The 12,393-nt window shown below is 37.6% G+C and overlaps 1 protein-coding gene across 2 annotated transcripts in view; it reads left to right on the forward strand.

Moving 5' to 3' along the window:
- Window positions 1-4,823: 4,823 nt before the first annotated feature.
- Window positions 4,824-12,393, forward strand: part of LOC143878600 (Phototropic-responsive NPH3 family protein) — a 34,686-nt gene continuing 27,116 nt past the window's right edge. For both annotated transcript variants that reach the window (XM_077380872.1, XM_077380873.1), the window contains exon 1: window positions 4,824-4,932. In XM_077380872.1, the coding sequence (XP_077236987.1) occupies window positions 4,856-4,932 (77 nt within the window). In that variant the 5' untranslated portion in view covers window positions 4,824-4,855. The remainder of the gene's footprint in view (window positions 4,933-12,393) is intronic.

A 12,393-nucleotide genomic window follows, 5' to 3' on the forward strand; every position in this document is an offset into this window, starting at 1 on the left:
TCTTGGCTCTGATTATGTCAGGAATGGCATTGGGGTCTTTTTTTTCATCCGTTTTTGAAGAATAGTGCGTGGTTCGTCGATAAGATGAAAGTTGCCCCCCGTTCCATACTATGTTGCAATATGCCCACATTCCGTACTTTTCTCTCAATAAAACCTACCATGGTATTCTGATCACAAAATGATGGCATGACCTGATTTGTAAAATTTTCACCCAAAACATGACTCTATCTGTATATTATTGTCAAACTAGAAGACTATTTTTGCAAATAAAGCAAAGTAGAAGAATTGTTTTGCAAAAATCCCTATAATAATTTATCTTTAATTTAATCTTCTCATAAGTACAATTCTATACTTTTTCAGCATCTTCTTGAGTATTATCCTTGCAGCGAAATACAAGATTTTCTACTTTCCAACATTTTTCAGACTATTTTCATACAATCAAATGCAATATCTTTTTCCTTTCAGTATTCTTTGGACCATTTACATGCAACCAAATGCAACATTTTTCTACTTTTTCAATGATAGTGTTTATGAGCTAGAGCTCAAATAAGCCTATCTGAGCTCGAGCTTAGAAACAGGTGTGGGCCCACATTGTTGGGGGATCCAAAGCATTCATTTGGAAGCCCCTATCATGGATAGGGTGTCTACGCAAAATCAGTTCCATAGGAAGCCCTTGTGAAATCTGCCCATTTTTCCCTCCACAAATGGAAGGGTTAGGATGATCCTATGGACCTGATTTTTTGTGCACACCCTATCCATGATACGACATTTTAAATGAATGCTTTGGATCCCCAAAAACATGTGCCCACATGAGTTTTTGACGCTCGAGCTCAAATAATCATCCTAACCCTTCCATTTGTGGAGGGAAAATGGGCAGATTTCATATGGGGGAAAAATGGGCAAATTTCATATGGGCCCATATGAAATCTGCCCATTTTCCCTCCACAAATGGAAGGGTTAGGATGATCCTATGGACCTGATTTTTGGTACATACCTTATCCATGATACGTCATTTTAAATGAATGCTTTGGATCCCCCAAAAACATGTGCCCACATGAGTTTTTGATGCTTGAGCTCGGATAACTTATTTGAGCTCGAGCTCAGAAACACTATTCTCTTTTCATCCTTCAGGGCAGTCAAAGATTCAAACAACACTTTTATAACCAAGGTTTAAAATTTCGGTTTCGGTAACGGTTTCGGACCCCACCAAAAACCAAAATTTGGTAATTTGGTTCCAAATTCCGGACCCAAATTTCAAAATTTTGGACCGAAATTCCGAAATTTTGTAACACTTTTTTTTTAATAAATAATGTCTTTAAACCGAAATTTCGGACCGAAATTACCGAAATTTGGTAAAAGGCGAAAAATTGAATTTCGGAAATTTTCGGTTTCGGTCCCCACCGGGTCGAAATTTTAAACCATGTTTATAATAACTCACGAGCATTCTCTGAACAGAATTCTATTCCAACATTCTGTTTTGGTTTCTTTGTAGCAGCCATTTGGGCTATTTTGTAAATTCGGATGTGGATGAGGCCACTTCACTCCCCGTAAAATCAAAACGTACTTTGCTTCAGAAACATCCCTTTCACTTTTAATATTTAAAAGCAGATAAAACTCATTGACTGCTTTTTATGATTACTCCTTTCTTGAGTTCCGTGTAACAACTGTCACATCATTTCCCGCAAGTCCGCAACGACACTAATCTATATTATGGAAACTGTAAAGGCCATTGTGTTCAAAGAAAATCACGAAACTGCCCCTGATTTTAGCATTTTACTTATCTACAAACGGGTTTGCTAGCAACCCTCTTAGTTTATTTTCTTTTTCATAAGGTTGCTAAGGTATGTCGCGGCTGGAGCAGTCCTAGTTTTGGGCCCACCATATACGTGGTGTCGAGTGGTGTGATCAGGGCCGTTGATCTTGCAGGCCAGCACGAGGCCATATAGGATTGTTTTGGTTCACATTGAGTGGTCAATAGTAACGTCTCAATTAAAAATGAGTCCTTTTAGCTTGTCCCCACACAATCAAGAGTAGGATAAGATATCTCACCCTAATCTTACATACACGGCCCACTTAGGTCATTCGAACCCATAACCTATTAAGATAGAAATCCTTGGATGCGTTGTTCCAAGGATTGGCTATCCTTCTTGGACACTTTTCTGCTGGGTTTAGTGAGCTGAACGAGTCCTCGCAATCTGTCTGGAATAAACCCTTGGGACTGGTTATCCTTTAATATAATACGCACAACGAGAGCATTGGGATGCATGGATTTTACAAGCTAAAACCCGGATTTTATAATCCAATATGGTATTATAAAATCCAGGTTTTAGCTTGTAAAATCCATGTTTCAGCTTACAAAAGCTAGGTTTAAGATGAAATCCACGCGCCTACAAACTGCCAAACTGTGGCTGTTCCAAACATGAACATAGAATATCAAGCATATCCAAGGATAATAGGCCCATTGGCTTCTTCTTTTTTCCCCTGATTATCTCTATAGAACAGTAATACATGTGCTTTTACATGGGTGCATGGTGCATGATGCAGGTACACACACCTATAGTGAAAAGCACGCAGTGACGCCCAGTGAGGCCAACATTATTGGATGATCGAAACCGTTCATTTGCTGTGCCCTTTACATAAATAGTGCATTGAAAATCATCTCCATTGGATGACCTTAATCCTCGTGCATGTAGAGACTTCTAATACTATACCTCTAAGATCGAACGGTTATGATCATCTATTGAGATGATGGGGCGCGACATGTTAAATTCGGGCCCCAAGTGATGAACGGTTTGGATCATCAAACAATACAGGCCTTGTTGCAATTTTTTGTTGTACTTTACATGTATATCTGTACACTATATAAAACAATTACTTTTAATTTTTAAGATCATGAAACCCTTATCATTCATTTGGTGGGACCTATTCTGGATGGGTTGTAGTCCATAATTCACGTCAATTTAAAGATCTTGATGTCCAATTTGAGTTTTAATGACCATAATTGCCTAAATGCCAAGATAAAAAAAACTACAAAAAGAAAAGAAAAAGAAAAAGAAAAAGAAAAAGCAAAGCTAATCAGTTATTGGTAAACGCTTGTAATCTTTTTTCTTTAATGAAATCGGGTTGGGGTCCTGCCTAACCCCTGCTTACTCAACCAAAAATAAAAATAAAAATTCATTTCCTCCATATACGAACTTCTTTTTTGAATTTGATGGTTAAGATCATTTCTTACCTTGTAAGCCATCACAATCTATGATAAGGCTGCTGGTATTGGCACTATCATGTATAATTGCACTAACCTTGTCTTTTTATTGTTTAAACAATTGTCAGATGTTATCAAAATTTCCAAAGAGTAATGCTAGGGAAACCGAGAATAGGACTAAAAGAGGACCGAGCAAATTGATTTACGCCACAACATAACAAGTGACGTGAGCAAGCCCTTAATTTTAGGGAAATCATCACAAGGTAATTTTTTTTAACACAGCATGTCCTCATTGCAGGTCCCCTATTAGGTCTTGTTCTCAGTGTCCATATCACTCTTAGGAGCACATTAAGAAATAAACCATTGCAATTCCCAAAAAGCTTCTGCCACCCAACTAAAAAAGAAATGACAAAATAGTTAGCAAAACGTCATTCGGCCAAAAAAACGGGACGGCAAAAATTTGAGTTTAAAACAGTATCGGTTCAGAAAAATGGTAACACAAGAAAATGAGTTTAAAATTTTGTCATTTACAAAATATGATGGGGGTAAAATTGGAAAGCTGGCCAAAAAGATGTGTTCCGTTTTTATTGCATTGTGAAAGTCTTAAACGAGTATTAAACGGCACGCCAATAAAATGAGTTTTTTTTTTAAAAAAAAAAACGGCGTTTAAAACGGAGTTTTGCTAACTATGGTTCGAATAGTAGCCTTTGATTTTTTATTTTTATTTTTTATCATTTCGTTTCCACGGGAATCATAATAAGAACTAGAATAGGATGTCGATTCCCATTCTTGTTTCTGGCAATTTTGATTCCGGCAATCTGGATGCAGGCATGCAGCCAAATAGAATAAATTCATGGAGGAAAATACAAACAAGAAGCCGTTATATTCCTTGTGCACACAATAAAGTACATTGATGGGAATGACCTCCATAATGGGCCAAATTCTGTTGAGTACATCCTAATCGAGTGATCTGAGCCCTTGATTTATCAAACCTCATTTAGGGTTTCGAGTTTCGACAAAAAAAGATCAACCGTTGATTCTTTGTAGTTCTTTATCTAATGCAGGGGATGTACGCTCAGGATGGGACCAAGATCATGCTGGTTGCCTCTTCAGTCTTCATGTTCTACTAGATCAACAGTATAGATTCACATACATGTTGTCCGTACATCATGCACAGTACAAAAGGCCACTGATATTGGCACTTGTTTTGATAACTGCACAAACTCATCTTGTCTTTTATTATTTAAACACCTGTCAAATGTTATTACAATTCCCAAAAAGGGAAGTGTTATCAGCACGACCTCTTTTGATATTTGCGCTAACCTATGCTGTCTTTTAGAATTTAATGGCATGTCAAAGGTTATTTCATTTGGCAAAAAACCCTCACAAATCACATAAAAAAAGCCAAAAACCTCACAAGCCAATTAAAAAAGAAAAGACAAGCCAAGTTCGTGCAATTATCAAAACATGATAGTGCCAATATCAATCCCCTAAGAAAAATAAAGAAAAGAAAAAGAGGAAGGGCACATTTGTTAATAATCAAGGCTGTGAGGGGCATGGGTGTAATTCGAACCACTTCATATTCCCTCCATGTGTTGTGTTGTGAAAGCTTTCTTCCCATTTCGAGACAGTGGTGAAAGAGAAACATCAAACATGGTGTCTGAAAACCCTCCTTTCTCTTCTTTCAAGCGCTCCGCCACCCCCAATTACTGCACCTCCTCTAGCAAAAGGTAGCCAAACTTTTCATGCCATTTCTTTGATTCTCTTCCAATTCCATCAAATAATTAAATAATTGAACAACCTGCTTATTAGCTGTTTGATCCCTCTATTTAAGTATTTTTCTTGTTTGAATCCTACTCATTTTTTCATTTATTATGAGTTTCTTAAGGTTCTAACATTTCTGATTTCATGGGTTTTGTATTTTTAAGTGAAAAAAGCATTTCCTCTGTCTTTTTGAGGGAAAAGAAATTGTATTATGTTGGATTTCTTGTTTTCTAGTTGAATATTGTATAGTTACTATGAATTTGTTTGGAATAGATGGGTTAACTTTTTAGTTGAATATTGTACCTTTTAGTGATCGTATTAGTTGTTTGATTCTTCTTTTTATGTTTTTTTTTGGTTTGAATCCTACTTATTTTTCATATATTGGGAGTTTCTTGAGGTTTTAGCATTTCTGATTTCATGGGTTTTGCATTTTGAATTGAAAAAAAGCATTTTCCCGGTCTTTTACATTTTTTCTTGAGGTGGAGAAATTGTATTGTGTTGAATTTTTTGATGTCTAGTTGAATACTGGATAGTTACTATGAATTTGTTGGGAATAGATATGTTAAATTTTTCCTTGAATTTCTTGCTTTTTGACTCGGGAAGCGTGGGAAAAGGCGGATCACCGTCTCCCCTAAGAAAAAGAAGAGAGATCACCGTCTCTCCCTCGAAGAAACCCTTGAATCCACAAGGAAATAAGAGAGAAAACTGAAATTTTATTCTTTTAAAATCTGATTTTTACATACACAGGGCATCAATATTTATTTATAGATTTTCCAACTCTTTCCCAAACTAAGCTAAACTCTATATTTATATAGGATTAGGATAAATTCTATCCACATTCCAACTCTATCTTAAACTAACTAATTAAAGAGACCCAAAAAATAAACTAACTAAAAGATAAAAAAAATAGTAAAACGTCCTACATCACTTTTGAGGTTATTTTACTGTGAAGTTTGAAGTTCCTGATTTTGGTCAAGGCTTTTTGATTTTTCTGGGGTCCCTAGGAAGAAATAAAACTCTTTAAAAATTGTTTCATAACTTTTGCACAAGAAATTATTTTTGTTTTGCTTTGCAAGTCCTCTTTAGTTAAATCAGTTGAACTCTATTTCAGATTTTGATAAAAGAAAAGATTTTGTAGTTTTTAAAATCAGTTTCTTGCATATGAAAGCTTTTTTCTTCAATGGTTTGCATATGAAAGCATTATATTTCAAACATACTCATTTTAGTCACATCTTTTAGACTCTTTTAGGTTTTTAGAGGGAATAACTGCGATTTTAAACTGCCTGTTTTCCTTTTTCTTATTTGCATATTGATTATGAAGTTATTGCAATATTAGGACCCTTGACATTTTTACAAACACATTACAAATGCATATTCTCATATAGTTAGCAATGCGGTACTTGCAGTTTTATATATATTTTTTTTCATATCTTTATCCAGATACTGTATCTTACGCAGGGGAAAACGTGCTGCTCTTTTTTTTTCTTCTTTTTTTTTTAAAAGAAAAGATTTTGGCCACACAAAATTCTTCTATCTTGCTTTTCCTAATGACAGTTGCATTGTTTAGTTTCCCCCTAGAATCTTGTACCAGAAATGCAATGCTTATTCGCGATTGTCACGTGTTATGTAATTTCTGTATTTTGGTTTTTGGCGGATGGACATTTTTTCGTTCAATTTCCTCGCGGTGTCCTAAATCTTGTAGATCTTTTCTAAGTTTTTGATTAAAAGAAATGGAATTTGAAAGCCTTTCTTTTGCATATTTGTTTCATTTTTCGCCTTATTCTTTTAGCTTAATTTCCTCATGGTTGTAAAATCATTTAATATCCTTTTATTAATAGTGAGGTAATTAGTAAAGAAGTTCAATGTTTACATTTTCCTATTTTATTGTGGGAAGTGATATTTACACCCCTTTTGCTTTCTAGGGACACCCATCGCCAGTGTATCAATGACTAAAGGGGGGCTAATGTACTAGACGTCAGAAAAATATAGTGGGTTTGATTGCCACGTACACTGGCGCTGGGTGTGCCTGGTGATCAAAAGGGGTGTAAATATCACTTCCCTTTATTGTTGTATCAAAGTTTTTTGTTGGACTTTTAATCTAGAAAAATCATCTTGTTTCTTTAGGGGGTTTTACTTGTAACAAATGCAGCTCTATCTTTCTTCTTTTTATTTTTTTGTTATTTTCTTTTATGTTAGAAGGGTTAAGTAATTGTATGCCCATCTAAGGGTATTTTAGTCTTTCTGTGGAGGCAAAATATGGACAAATTTGTGAAGGTTTATGCACTTCCATTTTTAACTCCACAAATTGTAGGGTTGGGATGATCCTATGGAGCTGATTTTTTGGGCACACCCTATCTATATAAGGGCCTATCAAATGAATGCTGCGGATCATCTAAACAATGTGGCCCCCCTATGTTTGTGAGCTCTGCTCAGATAAGCTTATCTGAGCAGCTGCTCACGAACCATTTCCTCATATATATATATATATATATATATATATATATATATATATATATATATATATATATATATATATATATGTCATATTATGTGAGATATCTGATTTTGACCCTTGCACTTTTCACGTTCTTCATCATTAACATGGTATCAGAGTCATAGGGTTCTTACATTCTCATCATTTTTTCTTTTCTCCCACTTTCTCTTTCTTTTTTTTCGAAACTTAAAAAATGTTACTGCTCACGTGAATAGCACTGCGTGAACAGGACCGCTACAGTACTGCATGAATGGTACCACATGAACACTACTGCGTGAACAATACCACGGCACTGTTCACGTGAATAGTAACCCTAGTTTTCTAGGGTTGTCGGAGGGCACTAAATAATGGTCTATTGTCGCTAGTCGTCGTTGTCTTCGCAGTCTTGATGCCGTAAGCCCCATCAATTTTGATGCTACGAGTCTCTGATTTGTCTATATATTATGTTCTTCGTTTAGCTTTAGAAGTCTGGATATAGAGCTGATTTGTTTCGTTGATCACTTTCGAATGGTGTTTTGTTGGAGTTTATATGATTCGGAGGCTCGGCATCCCCATCATCTCTTTTTCTTTGGAATAATTCTATAAAGTGATTATAGTAATTCTTTTCTTGTGCTAGTTGCCCATGGTCATGATTGGTAACTTGTGATTATTTGAGGAGTGAGTTTATGGCTGCCTCGCTGGTTCTTCAACTACAAAGATTCAGAATATTCAGATGACATCCATTAAATTGGATGGATTGAATTATCCTCTGTGGTGAATGGCCATTGAAACCTTTCTCCTTGCCCGAGGAAAGGTTGAATATATCGAAAAGGACCCCCTGATAGTGAGGATAAGTTGTATGTGAAGTGGAGGCAGGAAGATACTGTGATCAAGACTCTTCTTTGGAAACCGCATCTCTGATTGTCCAAATACATTTGGAAGTGAGCAGAAACCTTATATTCCTGAGTAAATAACTCGACTAGGATCTGTGATGTGTGCTCATAACTTATGTATTTGAAGTGTGGAGAGAAGTTGGTTTCTGAATTCTACTCTCAGTATGCGACTATGCAAGCAACTTGATATTTATTTTGCCATTCACTACTGATGCCACTCTCTTGGCCAAGCGTCAGCATCATTTGCGTGATGTTTAATTTCTGGATGTTTTGGGGTCAGAGTTCCTCCCTTAATGAGGTGTTTTCTCGAGTATAGAGGTCAATGAGAGTTGAGGGTCGCGTGAGCCTTCTGTTGAGCACTCGACCCTAGCTGCTCAATTGGGTAGTGATCGTGGTGGTCGATCTAACCGTGGTAGAGGTCGTTGTGGTCGTGGAGTTGGCTGTGATTTAGGGGTAGGCCATGGTATTGGTGGTCGTGGAATCCGCTTTTGCACTCATCACTGTATGAAGGGTCACCCTGTCGACTATTGCTATAATCCGCATCCGGAGTTACGGCCTTCTCGATATGCCAATCATGCTTCAATTGCTGTCTCTGAGAGCTTAGTACCACTGTTATTTGGACAAGATGAGTAAGGTGATTCTTTAGTGGTCTCTCCTGCCGAGTATGATGAGTTTTTGAGGTCTAAGGACAAAGGCAACCAACCAACTGCCACTTTAGCACAATACGATAGCGCTTCCTTTTGGTTCGTTACTACTTCTGGGTCATGGCTTATTGATTCAGGAGAATCCAACCTTATGACCGATTAATCCGATATACTTTCTTCCTTTCAGTTATATTCTTCACCGAGTCATAATGCTACCTTGGCTGATGGGACTACATCTCTTGTCTCAGGAGTAGATTTAGTTTCCCCTCATTTAGGCCTTTCGTTACTGGGTGCTTTGTGTACCCAAATTTTCTTTTAGTTTAGTTTCTATTAGTCAGTCAACTAATCATCTGAATTCTTTTGTTTCTTTCTTTTCTTCTTATTGCGTTTTCCGAGATCTAGAGATAGGGAGAAAGATTGTTTCGGGTTGTGAGGTGGATGGTCTTTATTACCTCGATCAGACGAGGGAAATTGCAGCCCTACGAAGCTCTTTTGATTCCTTTCGGCGGCGTTACTGTTTGGGCCACACTTAAGTTGAGAAGCTTCAAAAATTGGTCTCAGTGTCCTATCCCTCCATAGTAGTTAGTCGAGTGTCTCGTTCTTTTCAGCTAGTCCATTCTGATGTATGAGGTCGTTGTCGAACTCCATCTTTGTTTGGTTTCAAGTACTTTATTATCTTTGCTGATGATTATTCAAGAATGACATGGCTAATTTTAATGAAGGATAGTTCAGAAGTTTTCTCTGCATTTTGTGCCTTTTATTATGAGATTTGCAATCATTATCACTATTCAATTGGATGTTTATATACTGATAATGCGTGAGAATAATATTCTACTTGTTATGGATTTCAATCCTTCTTGAAATCTCGTGGTATGCTTCACTAGTTCCCCTGTGCATAAACCTCCTAGCGAAATGGAGTTGCGGAGAGAAAACTTCGATACCTTCTTCATATAGCTCGTTTTCTCATGTTTCAGATGAAGGTCCCTAAAACTTATTGGAGTGATGTTGTACTTACTACTTGCTTCCTTAATAATTGCCTACCATCTTCTGTGTTGGATAATCAAACTCTATTCCCGGTGCTTCATCCTTCTGGTAGCCCCTTTCTTTTGATCCCACGAGTATTTGGTTGTGTTTTGTTCACAAGTCATCCCCTGATCTAAACAAGTTAGATCCTCGTGCAAAAAAAAATTGTTTTCACTGGTTACTAACTACTCAAAAGAGGTATAAGTGCTACAGTCCCATCTTACGCAAGGTCTTTGTTTCTGCTGATGTTATGTTATTTGAGACTGCCTATTACTTCTTTGACTCAAAGACTAATATTGTTCGTGAAACCAGTCCACTCTTCCCATCACTTCCTCCACTTTGGATGTCTCACCTTCTCAACTGCAGATTTATACTCGTCGCCCTCGCAGGATTTCGTACTCATCAAGATGCACCTACGTCAGATTCACTTCCACCTATCCAACTGCCTTCCCATTATGACATATCTGTCTTAGGGTAGTCAGTTATCTGCCATTCATTTTGATTCTATTGTTGCTAATTCTCCAATTGCTTCTCGGACTCGTTTACACACTGTCCCACATCCTATTTCTCACTTTGGTTCCTATGATCGTGTTTCTCCTTCCTATAAGACCTTTCTTTCTGCATTGGATTCCGTTGTTGTGCCCAAATCTGCCGTACCAGATGAGCTGAAAGACAGATTTGAAACATGCTTAACACCTCTTATTCTTATTACTTATTAAAAAAAGAAAAAAAGAAAAAAATAGAAAGGTCGTATTATTCAAAACCCCAATTATGACATCCCTTCTCTCCCACTTCACGCCTCGGAACGCGGCGGTAAACTCCTCTTTCAGGTAGTAGAAGGGAAGCTCGTTAGGTTACCTCGTCCGGTAATTGCAGAAGCATTAGCTCACCGTGGTTGGTGTGCTGCCATAGATTCTGAGATGGATGCTCTTCATTCCAGTGGTACTTGGCAGTTGGTTCCGCATCTGCCCGCTGCTCAGACTGTTGGTTGTCGATGGGTCTTCTCAGATAAGTATTTGTCGGATGGTATAGTTGAGCGTTTCAAAGCACGCTTGGCTGCGAAGGGCTACACTCAGGCATTTGGGGTGGATTATACTGAGAAGTTTTCTCCTAATGCAAAAATTCCATTTGTCCGGGCTCTTATCTCATCAGCTGTAAACTGGGGACAACTGGGGACAGTGCATCAGTTGGATGTGGATTGGATGTGGAGAATGCCTTTTTGTATGGTTTCCTGACCGAATAAGTCTATACGGAGCAACTTTCTAGGGAGATGGGATCGTTATATCGTCTTTGTAAGGCTCTTTATGGACCGAAGCAGTGTCCCTGAGCATGGTTTAGGAGATTTAGTGAGGTTGATCACTCAATGTTTAGTTCTCATTCCGATGTTGGATATATTTTCTTGATAGCCTATGTGGACGATATTGTTATTACTAGAAACGATAAGACAAGTATACAAAAGTTGAAAGAATTTCTTCAAACAGAGTTATACATCAAGGATCTAGGTCGTCTCAGGTTTTTTCTGGGAGTTGAGGTAGCATATTCTCATGATGGTCTTTCCTCTCCTCAGAGGAAGTATCTGCTTATATTAAAAGAGACGTGACCCTTGGGGACAAAACTTGATGAGGTACCCATTGACCCATAATGTGATGCTCTATCCAGATCAAGAAGTGTTGTTGGAAGATCCAGACATGCATAGAAGATTGGTTGGCAAATTTATCTACTTGACCGTGACTCGTCATGATATCTCCTTTGCCGTGGGAGTGGTTAATCAGTTCATGAGTTCTTCGTGTACCTCCTATTAGGGAGCAGTTCTTCAAATAATTAAGTATTTGAAGAGTGCTCCTGGGAAAGGTTTGTTCTTTAGAAAACATAATCGTGTGAAGTTGGAAGGATTCGCTGATGCAGGCTGGGCAGGATCTCTAGCAGACAAGAGGTCAACTACATGATACTATACCTTTTTTGGAGGAAATTTGGTACTGTGGCAGAGTAAGAAACAAGATGTGGTTGCTAGATCTAGTGTGGAGTCAGAGTATCGAGCTATGGCTCACACTTGTGGGGAGTTGACTTGGTTGAGGTCCCTTTTATTTGAGATTAGTATTTTCCAGCATCCTTGTACTGTGATAGTAGAATAATTATTCATATCACTTCAAATCCAGTCTTTCATTAGAGGACTAGGCATATTGAAATGGATTGTCATTTCATTCGGGAGAAGCTCCAAAAGGGAGAAATATGCACTGTATTTACTCAATCTGGAGATCAATTGGTTGATATGTTTACCAAACCACAAGAAAAGTCAAAGTTGAGCGATACTTGTAACAAGCTAGGGTTGTATGACATATATACTCCAACTTGAGGGGTAGTTTTAGAAGGGATAAGTAATTATGTTCCCGTCTA

The sequence above is a fragment of the Tasmannia lanceolata genome, unplaced genomic scaffold (genome assembly GCF_043159265.1).
Source record: "Tasmannia lanceolata isolate RefF3 unplaced genomic scaffold, GAP_Taslan_0.1 ptg000006l, whole genome shotgun sequence".
NCBI lineage: Eukaryota > Viridiplantae > Streptophyta > Magnoliopsida > Canellales > Winteraceae > Tasmannia > Tasmannia lanceolata.